This window comes from Habropoda laboriosa, unplaced genomic scaffold, assembly GCF_001263275.1.
Source record: "Habropoda laboriosa isolate 0110345459 unplaced genomic scaffold, ASM126327v1 scaffold78, whole genome shotgun sequence".
NCBI lineage: Eukaryota > Metazoa > Arthropoda > Insecta > Hymenoptera > Apidae > Habropoda > Habropoda laboriosa.
The window spans coordinates 330,431-345,815 of NW_017100180.1; the positions used below are offsets into that span (position 1 = coordinate 330,431).

At 41.0% G+C, this 15,385-nt stretch overlaps 1 protein-coding gene across 1 annotated transcript in view; it reads right to left on the reverse strand.

The window, feature by feature from the left end:
* LOC108579009 overlaps positions 1-15,141 on the reverse strand; it is a 116,672-nt gene extending 101,531 nt beyond the window's left edge. Inside the window, exons 1-2 of the mRNA XM_017942436.1 lie at positions 15,114-15,141; positions 14,658-14,881 (exon numbers count right to left, since the gene is read on the reverse strand). Coding sequence (XP_017797925.1) covers positions 14,658-14,881; positions 15,114-15,141 — 252 coding nt within the window. The remainder of the gene's footprint in view (positions 1-14,657; positions 14,882-15,113) is intronic.
* Positions 15,142-15,385: the final 244 nt, after the last annotated feature.

Below are 15,385 nucleotides of genomic sequence, written 5' to 3' on the forward strand. Positions count from 1 at the left end.
TGGGAAAAATCGAGGAATTGGGCTGAGAATAGAGCCACTTAGAAGCAAAAGTGACTAACCCCGTTAAATTACATTTATTTAATTCTTTTTATTTACGAAGAATTAAGTATTCACGCTTTATTTACCGCTCGTAGTTGGAAATAGTGTGATATCGCTCCTAACAGAGACGTCACTCTCTATTTACCAACAACTGAACGAGAAATAGGAATTTTGCCAAACACTAAAAAAAATTTTGCCAAAAACGAGAGCCCGATCACTAGATCTATTTAACCTGAAAACCGTCGATTTCAGAGGTCGATAACCCTTGAGTATCGAAAAGAAGCTGATGAATCAGTTAGAGCTAGATAGTGTTAAGCATGTGCCTTGGTACTAAAATTAGAAGAATACGAAGAAGTGGAGTTAATCATTTTGGCTTCTGAGTGGCTCAATTATCACTTGATTCGATCACTGAAATCTTCTCTGGCTCAAAAACGCTTCTTCAAAGTCGACGACATCAAAATGCACATTGTTCAATTCTGACACGTCGTCGAGAATCGATTGAAAATGTAGCGACTGTGTCATCGCCTGAACTTTTTGCTCTTAACCTTTTCTGTGTTCTGCTCGTCTCGTTGGCGCGTTGCCCCGGTCAGCCCTCGCATTTCCCCTTCCCTGGTCGCGTTTGGGTCCCTTGACGGGGGTGAGTTTTAGGTGGGAGGCCAAGAGTCCCACTCACGTTTGGGCCTTGGTCACCGACCAACGCCAACCACTCAAGGAGGGGGTGTTTTGCGTCAAGTACGCGTCACCTGGGCTTATGGGACAAACCCAGGGTAACGGTACCGCTCACGTGGGTTTATGATACGTCAATTGCTATTGAGATTTTATGAGAGGTTTGGAGCCCTCCTGACAATAAGGAATAATTAACGAGCGCGGGTTTATGATACGTCAATTGCTATTGAGATTTTATGAGAGGTTTAGAGCCCTCCTGACAATAAGGAATAATTAACGAACGAAAACATTAAACGCGTATTCAAACCTTAATCTGAAAAATAGCAGAGAGTCGCGTCCGTATCGTAAACCTGGTCCAACTTAAGTATCCTTAACACACATTTTAACGTCTTGTAGCGACCAGCTACAGCGGAAAACATTTGGCGAGCAGACTACCAGCACGGTTTATGACGTGCGCGCTTGAAAGGCTATTTTTGAGGAAACCGTTTTTAGCTTATTTAATTTCTAAAAATTCGACAATGCATGTCCGCGTAGAAACTTTCTCCGACGGCCTCAATAGCAAATTGCCGCATCATAAACCAAGGGTTTCCGAAAGGTCAGCCGTACGAGGCCCAGAGGCCCGAACCGGCAGGTCACGAGTACTTGACCTGGAGGAAACTCAGCTGCCCGCCAAGTGACGTCAGGGGAAAAACCTCCCCCGCCAAGTCGCACTGCGGTCCCCGAAAAAGCGCGCCAAGGGCACAAGGGACACGCAGCGACTTGGGGAAAGAAATTACCTGATTGGTTAACACCGATGCGACGTCCAACGCCGACAGTCCATTTAAATAAAGATCGTACTAATACCGTGAGGGTACTTAGCGAAACCCTACACACGTTTCGTTATTTGTAATAATAACCCTATTCCTTCAGTCTTTTGCTTCAAAACCACCTAATTTCTATCGCTGAGAGATAGGACAATTTGCCAGAAATATGGCCAAAGATTACCGATTCGAATGCTGATAATTGTTACTAATTTTAAGAGGGTACTCGGTGCCGTCGATTTTAGGCGATTTACAGGATAAAAAACTGTTAGGTTATTATAGATCAAGGGTTTGTTCACGTTTTAAGATAGCACAGTATAATTTTTATGCAATTATCTTCATTATTGCTTAAATTATTACACGGTGTATCACTTTTAAAAGCGTGCAGAATACTCGTTACAATCGCGTCAATTGGCGATGAGACTTTAATCAACGACAAATTTTGCATGTCCCTGGTAAAATTGAATTGAACGTTACAATTCGAGTTTAGTGAAGTGCAGGCGCGGCGAGTTAGCCGTTCAAGTTCGTATCGCGAATTAGAAATTAATCGTCGCATAATTCGTACACCGCAGGTCGTAAATTAATTTTCAAGCAGTTCACATAAACTAGCACTTCGGCTAACGTTTCAATTAGAATTTAGTCGCTCGTCACTCTCGTAACACTGGTCGTACAACAAAGTTGTACAATAGTTTACCAAGACTTCGTTTCAGTGGTGTTTTACTACATTGTGGAACGCGGTACCCGAGTGGAAATAGAAACTTCGATTAAAGTGTAATGGAATAACGAAAGCGATGAAATTTCAATGATTTCCCTAATCGCACCGCTGTTCTTCCTTTTTCCTGCAATAAATTTCACTACGTACTCCGCGTTAACAATAAGCCGCGGAGTTTGTGACAAAAATAAATACCTCCCCGAACTCCGGTTTTCGAAGGATTCGATGAATAATTTTCGTCATTCTGATTAATGGTTCGAACTCGTTTCCTATAGAACGGCCAATTTATTGACAACGCCTTCCGGAACGTGCAAACGACAAGGACGGATATGTCTGGCAAATCTAAATGTTAAATCGCGTAGTCAAGAAACCGAGTATCGAGGAATGCCAATGAAAACAGCTGGACGAGAAAGAAACATTTAAACACTTGGTTTGTTTAAATTAGAAGAAATCTTGTAAAGTTTGTTTGTATTCCTTGAAAAATGAATTTAATATTATTTGAAGCAAGAGGAAATTAATAGCGGTATTTAAAGATACTTTGTGTCTGCTCTATATTCAATTTTTACGTTTTAATTGCTTTGAAGATGGTAACTTAAAACTGTGAAATTGGGAATGTTCGTATTATGTCAGTTAAATGAGCTTTTGCAAACTATAAAATGCAGAACTATTCGTAGCTTTAAAGTTACGCTTCAAGATTACGGAAATTCGAAGATTCGTTGCAAGATGCAACACTTGCTCGTCAAAATTGATACACAATGGTGATACGAAGCGTTGCATCGTTGCGTATCAAAAGAGGTTACGCTTCAAGATTACGGAAATTCGAAGATTCGTTGCAAGATGCAACGCTTGCTCGTCAAAATTGATACACAATGGTGATACGAAGCGTTGCATCGTTGCGTATCAAAAGAGGATGTTAAAAAAAGACCAATTTTGGCATACGGCCGGAAACGAAAAATTTTTACGTTCCTACGCATCCTAAGGAACGAAAAATGTAATTGTCATTTTTCCCGGAAATGATGGGAAAGTTATGAAAAATGCGATTCAAGGTAAAAGTATGACCATATTTATAACTTATATTCCGTCTCGTTTAAACTTAGGATACGATAAAACGAAATTGTTGCAGTAATTAATGTAATTAGCTGTACGTAGGCTCTCCTCTATTTTCAATTAACTCAATCATTCGATTGTGTACGTATGTATACATATGTATTCACGTATTCACGCATGCACATACCGTGAAACAGTAGCTGTGTAGCTCGCAGAGCACGCTTCTCGTTTAATTTTTCTCCCAAGTGTTCGTTGTGTACTTGAATTCGGTGCACTAGCTTCTTGTATGCAGCGGCACTTAATTCACACGAACGAATATGCTAAGTACGTAAATTGATTCGAAATCCACGCACAATCGAAACCGCTTTATTCGAGGTAGCACTGAATTTTCTACAACACTATGATCGCACGGTACAAACGTCGTTCGTCAACGCACTCGTTCGGTAGGCCCGTAAACATTAACTGCGTACGTCCCTATTTCTGCTCCCTATTATACGAAGCAGTTCTAGGAAAAATCATAGGCGTGTTAGTGACCCTCAAGTATGTACTTGGGCCTAGTCAACCTTACGTACCAAAACATTGCGGGACGCTCGCGATGTTTTTTGCGAGTGAAACATAAGAAATTCGAGCCAAACATAAGAAACGCGAGCCTGTGTCGCTGTACATACATCGAACCGAACATAAGAAACACGAGCCTAGGTCGCTGTACGTACATCGAGCAAAACATAAAGCTAGCTGTCTGTTCGCGCACAGAAAAGAGTTAGCGGGATAAGAATTTTCTGCTTTTATATTACTTTTACTGGCAAAACTGAGAACAAACGTCACACACGTGGTCTTAACACAATACAATACGCCATACTTGTTTTTCGCTCGACGCATGCGCGTTCGCCGCTCCCAACACCGCTCGGCGCACGCCGCCGATCACGGTAAAAAGACGCGCTCCTTTGAAATTCAAACCGTTACACTGTCCTTTTGAGAGTAAAACTATCGCGAATTGCTCTCGAGAGTATCTCTCGCGAGTGGACACTGCCCCTGAGCTGGACTGTCCGAGAGTAAACGTGTCGAGACTTGCTCTCGAATGGATACGTAATGATGCTACTGTCGCACAGTTGCTTTTGAAAGACGAAGTAGTTTCGTATTCTTAAGAGAACTCTCGTGCAAGTAAAAAATGTCAGGAAAAAAAGATTGATCGAGAAATGAGACACGCTTCTCGTTTGATTTTTCTCCCAAGCCGAGCTGTTCGTTGTGTACTTGAATTCGGTGCACTAGCTTCTTGTATACAGCGGCACTTAATTCACACGAACGAATATGCTAAATACGTAAATTGATTCGAAATCCACGCGCAATCGAAACCGCTTTATTCGAGGCAGCACTGAATTTTCTACAACACTATGATAGCACGGTGCAAACGTCGTTCGTCGACCCACTCGTTCGGTCGGCCTCTCGACAGCAACTGCGTACGTGACGATTTGCCCGATTTCTGCTCCCTGGCACGCAGCATTCTAGGAAAAATCCTAGGCGTGTGAGTAACCCTCAAGTATGCATGCTTGAGCCTGGTTAACTTCACATTATTCTGGGAAAAATCCTAGGCGTGTGAGTAACCCTCAAGTATGCATGCTTGAGCCTGGTTAACTTCACATATCACAACATTGCGTGATGCTCGTGATGTTTTTTTTACTAGTGAAACATAAGAAACTCGAGCAAAACATAAGAAATTCGAGCCAGAGTCGTTGTCTGTATTATATCGAACTAAACAGGAAGCTACGTGCCATTTTGAAAGTAAAACTATCGCGAGAGAGAGGGATTGCTCACGAGAGTATCTGTCGCGAGTGGACACTGCCCCTGAGCTGGACTCTCCGAGAGTAAAGTCGACTGTCCGAGAGTAAAGTCAACTGTCTGAGAGTAAACGTGTCCAGACTTGCTCTCGAATGGATACGCAATCATACTACTGTGGAACAGTTGCTTACCAAACACGAAGTAGTTTTGTATTCTTGGGAGAACTCCCGTGCGAGTAAAAAATGTCAGGAAAAGAAACTGGTCGAGAAATGAAATTATGGATTTAATCACTGTTCGTTGAAGAAAAATCGGTGTGTGGAATCCAAAGAATGTAGAATATCGTAACAGAGAAAACTGTGCACATATGATAAATGTGTAAATTGATTCGAAATGAACGTCAAAATTTTTCAAAAATATCCGCATATAATCGAAAACGCGTTGTTCGAGCGAGCACCGTATTCCCTACAAGACTAATCACGCAGTATAAGCGACGTTCGTGACTTCTTAACTTCTTAGAATTCGTGACATTTCTTGCGTGCTAAACATAAGAAACATAAGCTAGCTGTCTGTTCGCGCACAGAAAAGAGTTAGCGGAAAAAGAATTTTCTGATTTTATATTACTTTTATTGGCAAAACCGAGAACAAACGCCACGCACTTGGTCTTAATACAATACAATACGCCATACTGTTTTTCGCTCGGCGCATGCGCGATCGCCGCTCCCAACGCCGCTCGGCGCACGCACGCCGATCACGGTAAAAAGACGCGCCACTTTTAAATTCAAACCGTTACACTGTTCTTTTGAGAGTAAAACTATCGCGAGTTGCTCGCGAGTGGACACTGCATCTGTAACTGTTTGAGAGCATTGCTCAACTCTCTGAGAGTTACGACTCGAATAAACAGTTATTTTTCATAACTTTCCCATCATTTCCGGGAAAAATGACAATTACAGTTTTCGTTCCTTAGGATGCGTAAAATCATGCTGTAAAAAATTTTTTCATTCCGGCCGTATGCCAAAATTGGCCTTTTTTTAACATCCTCCTTAATCACACTTTGATACGCAACGATGCAACGCTTGCCCGTCAAAACTGATACGCAACGGTGATAATATACGCGTATATGCAACAAATAGATACGCATCTTAACTGATGTATAATTTTTACATCATTTTTACTATAGTGACAAAGTGATCGAAACACATTTCAACAAATCAAAAGATCCCCAAAGAGAAACTATATCTCTCCCGAAGAATATCTTCAATTTGTCACCGATACACACTTTTCCTCGCCTACAGAAAGTCTCAGAGATTTGCCGTTACAAATTTCGCCGGACACGAAAAGTCATTAGCCATTGGAATCGTACAAGCGTATCAGTTCCAGCAATCGCCGGTAACTACTCCGAACTTCTGGTTATCCCAGAGTTTATCGAATTCTCCGCTATTCATAATACGTGTCGTCACCTTTCCGCCACCGATCCCCAGAAAATCTCCTCGCAAATACAACTCTTCCAGCGAGATTTCACCTTCGATAATAATAAAAATGTTCACCGCTGGAAAGGCGAAAGAAAAACGACCGTGGTGCTTGGTGATATCGGGCTCGCGATAACATAATTCCGACGTGAGGACAGCCTGGGAGATATACGTATCTGGAAATGGAACAGCTACGCACTTTTCACGCCGATAGACACGGATTGGAAATGCTGCCGCGTATCTTTGCCGTAGCAGAATCTCGACAAGAGAAGGGACCATTTGTGCTTCATTGAAATGCACGTGGATTTAAGCAGAGATTATGTGCGACGTAATAATGGACCGCAGATCATTATTTCGGATGCAAGTACACGTGTTCTAGCCACATATCTGGTTAATTGCAAGTAGATGGACTCCGAGAGAGCACGACGAATATGTGTGCCTGGTGTAATTTGAAGGAAACTTGTTGATTCGTCTTCGGAGTGAATGATACTTAAATTCAGAGAGGTTTGCGCAACAAATTTTAACGTTTATATGGAGGAACTGATGACACGATGTATTGCATTTCCTTTAAAAGAGTCTCCACTTTTTCACCATTATTATCGATACACTCTTTGAATCTTCTCCAGATAGTCTCTAAATAGACCAAAATATTTCCGAAAGTATCAGTGTTCGGTTATGACAACGGTTATTTTTGAATTCAGGATTTCGTTTACTGCTTGTACGTGTCTAATTACACCCTGGCGAGGATCACTAGAATTGCATTCGGTTATGACAACGGTTATTTTTGAGTTCAGGATTTCGTTTACTGCTTGTACGTGTCTAATTACACCCTGGCGAGGATCACTAGAATTGCTTGTTGAATTTTTAGTGATTTCTGTCCCTCGCGCTCAATAGCCTAAGAACATGCCATAAACCACGAATTTCCGAACGGCACATCTACCTGTAACGGTCCGCTTGCCGATTAGTCACCCGGAGGAAATTCCAGATTTTTGGGACCTTCCGCCCACCTCTCGCGACCGTCACCCACCCTTCCAAGGTGACAGCGCGCTAAGGGCGCACTGGAAGGGCGGTGAAGACGCTATTAGACACCCTGATTGGTAAATGTAATTGTTAACTATTTAACCAATCAGCGTGCTCTAACCAAAAAACTCTCCCACGGACGTCCGAGGGACGACGTCGAGATTGATTCGTCCAAAAAACACCAAGGAGCAACCAGCTCAAATTGTAACCACTTCACTAGTCCCAGTATAACTGGGTGGTCCTTCGAGAAGGTTTTGAATTAAAGTTGACAAACAAAGTTGATTTTGCAACAATCACGGGCACTACCAATCAGAAGTACGAAAAAATGTTTCAGACGAAAGTTGTACGGTGTCAAAGAAGACACGCGAAAATGACAATTACTTGATCTTCAGATAACCTTAGAGAGTGCTACGAAGGTAACGTTTAAATTTTTAAACGGAACCCCACATTTTTCATCGAATATTTTGCAACGTGCGCGTTTGGAATTGTGAAAATAAATCTGCAATTGGCATACCGCTCGTCTGCTACGAATAAAACAACAATTTCGGGGCAAGCAACGTCACAGAACCCCGTTGAACCCCCCGAACAGCCGCGATCGCACGCATATTTTTCCGTCCACGGCCACGTAACAAGAACACAGCTATTACGCAAACCCTGTTGTCGTCATGGTGACAGCCAGGATATTACCGCACGTGAAACGTCTCTATGATGTCCCATTGTACTGTTCAAATAGCTGCTAAATCCGGTTGTCTCCGCGGCGACAGCTCGCGTCTCTCTTCGCAAGCGGATTTCGTTAGCGCGGCACGTCTCGTCGTCGCAGCACACGGGAAACGAGCAAGGAACCGTACTATTTTGCTTCGCCAAACGCTTTATATCCTTATTCCTAATTACGTTCCAGCACGTGTACTCGTGACTTTGTGAACGATCTGACTTTTACGTTTGAAGAGACCAAGGGAAAGATCGTAGTCCGTTTCAAAGTGGAAATTCAGATTTTAGGGATGCTTGGGTTCGAGCTTGGGGTAAACTATCGAACTGTAGTACAATAAGAGGATAAAATGGGTACAGTTCGGAGAAATTAAGGGTTGAGGAAAAACGAGGAAGAATATTCAAAGTCCAAGTCCAACTAGATGATTTTCGAGGGTAAATAAATAAACAAATATTTCCTAGAGAAAAATAATCACAATCCATGCTTTTTACACAAATTTCACCTTCGTAAGATTTGTGAACGGACTTTCTCCAGGTAAATTCGTTTAACTGGTATATAAGTAATAATTGACGCGTTAGTGGTAGGTGATTCGAAGACTATTTCGTTTGAGAAAAGCTTGGAAATAACTTCACAATTAATTTACCTCATTAAATACCTCAGATTCAACGTCTTAATAATTAGCAATCCTACAATAGGGACTAATATAGTGTCACGTGAGAATAATTGCAATGTAACGTGAAACTTGGTGAATCCGACGATTTTTAACCGAGATGAAAAGAAATGCTACGAATTTCACTCAACTTTTGTCATTTTGAAGTTAAAATTAAATAATTTTTACCTGAAAAATTAAGACTACATTCTGCTTCGAATATTACTTCGCTTACGGTCAACCAAATTCATTTTTCCCGAATTAACGCGTCAAGAATTGAAAGGAAAAAAATAGAAGAACCCGAAGATGAAGGAAAGTTCAAAAATGGATCAATTCTTAAAAGAACTTCAGCGGTGTTCCTGTGTATTTAGCTTGGAGCATTCGATTCAAACGGAAGATTCCCCTACAATCGATCGTCTCATGAAAGAATAATTCCCCCATGTATTAAACCCACTGTCAACCACAGGGGAAATTCCAGGGACCATTTGGGGGGTATAGTTCTCCCGTTGAAAGGACAGGGGAGAGAATATCGAGAGAATAAACGAAGATTTGAATGGCGAACGTCATAAACAAATGTTGGATAGAAATTGTCCGTATTTCACAGTTTAATTAATCCAAGGTGTTAATCGACCCTCTCTTTTCGTCCCTCTTACAAAAGAATTTTATACAATGGATGTTTTATTCGGTTATATTGCCAAAAATCAGAGTCGATTTAAATTCTTTCACGTACACACGACACATGCATACACGTGTGTATACAAATCAGCGTGGTTTCTGGTTTTCCGTCGAAACAAAAGCGTGCCAGTGAAAATCCAATTGGCCACATTAGCCTGGAAAACCCTCGTTACATTTACGCGTCACATTGCCAGCCATTTCCCAGTGAAATCCTCTTCTGAGGCGTGGCTCGATCCAATCAGCGAGCGCGCGCGAAATTAAGGTGTCGCTTGTCCAAAAAACGCAGAATTATCCCAAGTGTGGGAAGGGTTGCTTAAATAAAAATGAGGAAAAGGGTAGAACCCGGTGTAGTAAAGGGCACGTTTAACGTGCTATTACGCCCGCCATAAAAAAGATTAAAGATAAACCGCCATTATGCCATATTACATTGCTCTCTGGCTTTTCTACTATATTGTTACTGCAACTGTGTGTGTGTGTGTGTGTGTGCACGTTTTTCTTGCCAGCGTAAACCGCTGTGCAAATATTTAGGCTTGTCGTTTCTTCTTTACTCTCGGTTAGTTGTGAATTTGTCAGAATTTTTATTGTGTTGTTTTTACACAATTGTGAATGTACAAATTGCCATTTTTAAATTTTACCTTATTCTCAAATACAATAACGAGGTTAGGTTTGGAGAGAATGCTAACGGAAGATAAGAGTTAGTCTGATGGCAATTTGACGAACTCGGTGTCATAATTTGCACACATTCATTTTTGCACAGTTGTAAATGTAAAAATTATCACCTTACTTTCAGATACAGTAATGAGAATTCAGTGATTTGAAGTTTTGAAGAAAAAGATAAGAATTCTAAATTCACAAAATATCGTGAAAATTCAGCAAACGTGGGGTTAATAAATGATTAGAATAAAATTTTGTTCAGTACAGTACTGCACAAGACTAATAACAAATTTGGCGTAGAAAAACTCTTATTAATCATTGTACAATTCATGTAACTGCTGATTTATTGAAATTTGTTGGAATAGATTTTCATTTATTTTAATTTTTAATTAATTATTATTACTACTTTTCTTTCTTATCAGTTTCCTTATTTAACAGTTCAAAAGAAGAAAATAATTTCGGTAGAAAATACCTCTCGAACGATATTTCTTCTCTGAACTCCAATTTTTCTAATAAAAATCGCTCGGATGAGACCGTACGCGTACAACGAGAACAACAAACTACGCAAAAATCCTTACTCTTCGTTAATTCTTCAGAGCCCGCCGCACAGAACCTTTGAAATAGTGTCGTAATCTCAATCGAATATGTAACAACAAAGAAAGCAATAAAATGCACACACCGCTAGCAGAGCTATTAAAATTCTTCCGTGGAATATGTAGGTTAATGTGAAAATACGAGTGAAATTGTTCTAAGCGGTAAAAAAATGTTTAATCCATGGAAAATTACGATATCGCGTGACCGCAACTTCGTGGAACGAATGCAAGTTCTCCACCCCGTTCGTAGGATTTCAAATTCATGGAGAAAAACAAAGAAAGAAAAAAAGAAACAAAAGGAACGCAAACCGTTGTTGCTGCGTTCATTTTTCATCTATCCAATGGAGCTTCTATTTTTCAAGCTGAAAACTCATTACCGTTTTCCTTTGCTTGCATTCCGAACTACGTTTGATCAAACTTCCAGATTAAAACGATGATACATTTCTTGGCCAGGTAAACGCAATTCACCAACGATTCATCAAGAACTGCTCCCGCCGCTTGGAATCGCGAAACAATTCCGGGGGAAGTGATTTTAACGCGGAACGTATCTAAATGTTCGAACCACTTCCACCGCCGATTATTTTTCTCAAGCGAAACATTTATTCCTACCAACGTTTCCACTTTGTGGTAATTGTTCAACTGAGCGCGACTGTATGAGATATTTAACCCTCTCGCGACCTGGGAAGCTCGGAAAATTTGGAGGTTTGGAATCACTGTGCATTGCAAGTGTAGGAACCGACGACGGAAAAATATTGAGGGACCCAACGGGAATCCAGAACCCGGGACCTTCGGCTTTGCGCGCTACGCCAACCACTCCCTCTCTATTCTCTCTTCGAGGTTTCCTATTTGGGTATGGAGGCCCCGATACTACACTCGGCCATCCTGAACTGACATTCGCCCTCGAATGTCCTCGGTGCAACACAACTCAACGCTTTCGGGCACACTCCCCCACACAGTGGCACACAGCCGAAACAACGCATTTTTGGGAGACGTGCAACCCTCGAGATATTTTCATCTCACAGGCGCCTGGGGCTTCGTGCAGCCGTAGATGCCTCCATCCCGGACGAGCCCCCATTTGTAGGAACCTAGAGAAAACTATTGAGGACCCAATGGGAATCGAACCTGGGACCTTCGGCTTAGCAAGCCGAGGCTTTGCGCGCTACGCCAACCACTCCCTCTCTATTCTCCCTTCGAGGTTTCCTATTTGGGTATGGAGGTCCCGATACTACATAAGTTATAGAAAAATTTCCAGAAAAAGTGTTAGCAACTTTAAGAATTTTCTAACGAATTTTTTACCGTTCAAATCAATCCATATGAGAAAAATTGATACAGATCTCCGCAATGTCAATTTCAAATCTATAAAAAATTAGAAATTGACAAAAATTGTGAAGCGATCCCAAACTTTTGGCCGGTAGTGTACGTCCCACTTGAGTACTCGAACAGAAATCGATCTCAATTTAGTATCTATCTATAAAAGTAATAATAATAAAAAATTCTCCAGAAAAAGTTATTCCGCCACGAAAGGGTCAAGAAGAGAAGTCCACATTGATCGAAACAAAAGAGGAAAACATTTTCTGAACATCGAGGATGCCTGAGATACCTTACGTGCTTCAAACATCTAGGTTATCTTCGAGACCTAAGATATTTAGGACACTAGGGATGTCTGAAATATCTAGACCACCTTGAACACCCAAAACAGCTAATTGTAAGTACCGAGATTACGTGAACTTAGAGTACCTGTAATACCTGGATAACAGAGAGTGCTTCAAGTAATCAGACACCTCAAGTGTCTGGAGAATTTACAGCATCTAAATCATATCGAGTAGACAGAGTACCTGAAGCATATAGATTGGTACAGTAATCGCGAGTTAGAGTACTTAAGGTACCTGGAATATCTAGAACAGCGAGAGGATTCGAAGCTCTTAAAGTATCTGAAATATTTTCAACACCTTGAATGTGAACTTCTGAAGGATCTACGTTAAAAAAACTTGGGAGACTTGACGTACTTACAATATCTAGAATATTGGGAATTTTTAAGGCATTTGTATCCTTAGATCAGCAGAATACTTAATCCTTTAATTACACTCACCTGCTAAAAATTTCTATCTACAGTCATTCGATGCATATAGTTTTGGCTGAAAGTATCAGGCACCTTTATTATTGCAGTTTACTGAGAAAACTATTTCTTCGAAACCTTTCTATCGTTCGTCATCCTTTGTCGGCCAGATCAAAGGAATTTTGAAACAGTTGACAAGGTTTATAGTGAGACATAAAACAACTGAGTGACTCATAGCCTGTCAGCCCTTAGTTTTACTGTTAATATTTTGAAAGTTAGCGATCAACGCAATTTAATTCTTAGAAAAAAAGAAACGGGGTAAAAGTGAGAAAGAAGTTGCTGTGATTGTCAAATGTTCATACTGATAGATAAATAAAATTTATATTCAAAATTAACAAAAAATGACTGTTTTCACATTTCAATAGTTCGATTTTCTCCCAATACAAAAGTTTTCACAAAATAATTCATATTTTATGGGGTGTTTAACTTTTGGCCAAAACTGTACAGCTCAAACAATAGAAATTTTACCCAAAATTTTAATTAAATATAGTAAAAAGAGTTGAAATAAACAAAGCGCATAAAACACCGAAGAGAAGCAAATGGAACATGATCGACAAAAGTGAACTGCAAGATACGATCTATTTCCTCACGTCGAGCACACCTGAGACAAATTCGCGAAAGTATTACAGAATTGCTGCTCCCTGTATCGCGAGCCGAAGTAAGTACCTCGGGCGAATAATTTCAGATTGAAACCGCCTGTCGATCGAGAAAAGCAAATCCCGAACGAAGAAACGAAGCAGACGAAGCACACACCTTCTTCTACCATCAGACGAATTTTGATTAATGGCACAAGTTTCCAGCGCCTCGATAGCACTGGCCATGCTCGGAATTTATAATAGGGGAATACATTAAAATGGTCCTCACAACTGAAACTCAGCCCCTGTCGTCGCCGTGCCATTATCCCCGACGATAATTATGGAAAAATAATGTCGTTCCTGATGCAATTAATGCCTTCGTATTTTGATCGATGGCGGCAATTACGTTTCGAAATTGTCCGTCTACGGAGAAAACGCCGCAAGTTCTCAGATTCTCTGCATTAGTCATCATTGGTGACATCGATTGTCAACTGAGAAGGGGAAATGGCTATTACCATCTTTTGAGGTTTATTGCAGGTTTTGCAGGGTAATAAAATAATTTTCCCACCGCGACCAAGTGTGACTGAACAATTTTATAACGATAATCAGTCCGAGAGTTCGTCGCGTTTTCTTGCGATGCAGCAAAGATGTTTGTTCAATTTTTATTTCTAAAAAAAAAAAAAAAAAGAACAAATACTTATGTAGTTTGCAGTGCTGAATTAACGAACGAAGGATGTAGGTATTTTCCATTCCGCGTTTCCCCTAGAAAACATAATTGATATGCGAATACCGGCAGCATTGTTGTTCTCGAATCTTAAACCGACCGTGCGATAGTTTCGCGCAGTTATTTATGCAATCAATTTGTACGCGAACCGCGAATAATCCACGAGACCGTGCTCGGGCATTATCTGTTCCGCTAGAAATCACAGACAGTCCATTCTGAACGAACAACAAACAATAACTAGTCCGCGAACGTGGCTGTCCGAAAACTGTATTTCCCACGAAATGCAAATTCCTGGTTAAGCGGCGATATTACATCCGGCCTTAGAGTTCCAATCTGAATGCAGATCAGGGTTGCGTTTCGCAACGACGGATCGGCCAAGTCTGAGCAACTGTTAGTTGCCCACGTAAACTCTACTTCGTGATGAAACGTAGCGACTTACCTTGTAACTGCTGACTGCGTGCGCGCCATCGTAGATGTAAAGATGATCGTTGCAGTCCAATTGCAGTTGATCGAAACGGAGCATGAACCGTTGCAAGATGCTATGTGTCTGGAAGGTGATCGTGCAGTCGAGGTCTTTCTCGAGCTGCGAGATCACAACAGCACCGTCTATCTTTCTGTAGAGCTCACGCATGTAGTTGTTCTTGCACACGTCGCTTATTTGATCTGTGAATGGAGAATTAGCGGGACGTGAGACTTTTTCAAGTTGCTCGAGATCTGTTTACTTTCAGATTGAGACAAAGTATTCCTACTATACAGAGGTGAGAAATTGGCTAGAGCAAGAAATGCAGGCCTGATTGGGGGTCATATCCCCATAGATCCACCTTCTCCATCAAATATGGCACGTGTATTGTTATCATTGGCCGAATCGAATTATTTAAAATTGCGAGCAAAGTACTATGCAGAGATGAGAAGACCAGAGGCATACTCTTCCGTCACGTAACTTTATGTGATCCGATTCGTTGATGCTATCACGTAGACGAATAACGACTGTGCTAGAGAAGGTGGGCCCATGGGAATATGACTCAATCAGATCCGCATTCCTTCAGCGTATTTCATATTTTTATTACAACTTTCTAATCAAATATTTCCGAGCCTGCGTTTGAATAAAATCACTTCTTTAGATCACTTAACTTTGGAACACGCAAATAAATTGACGTATTTTATTTC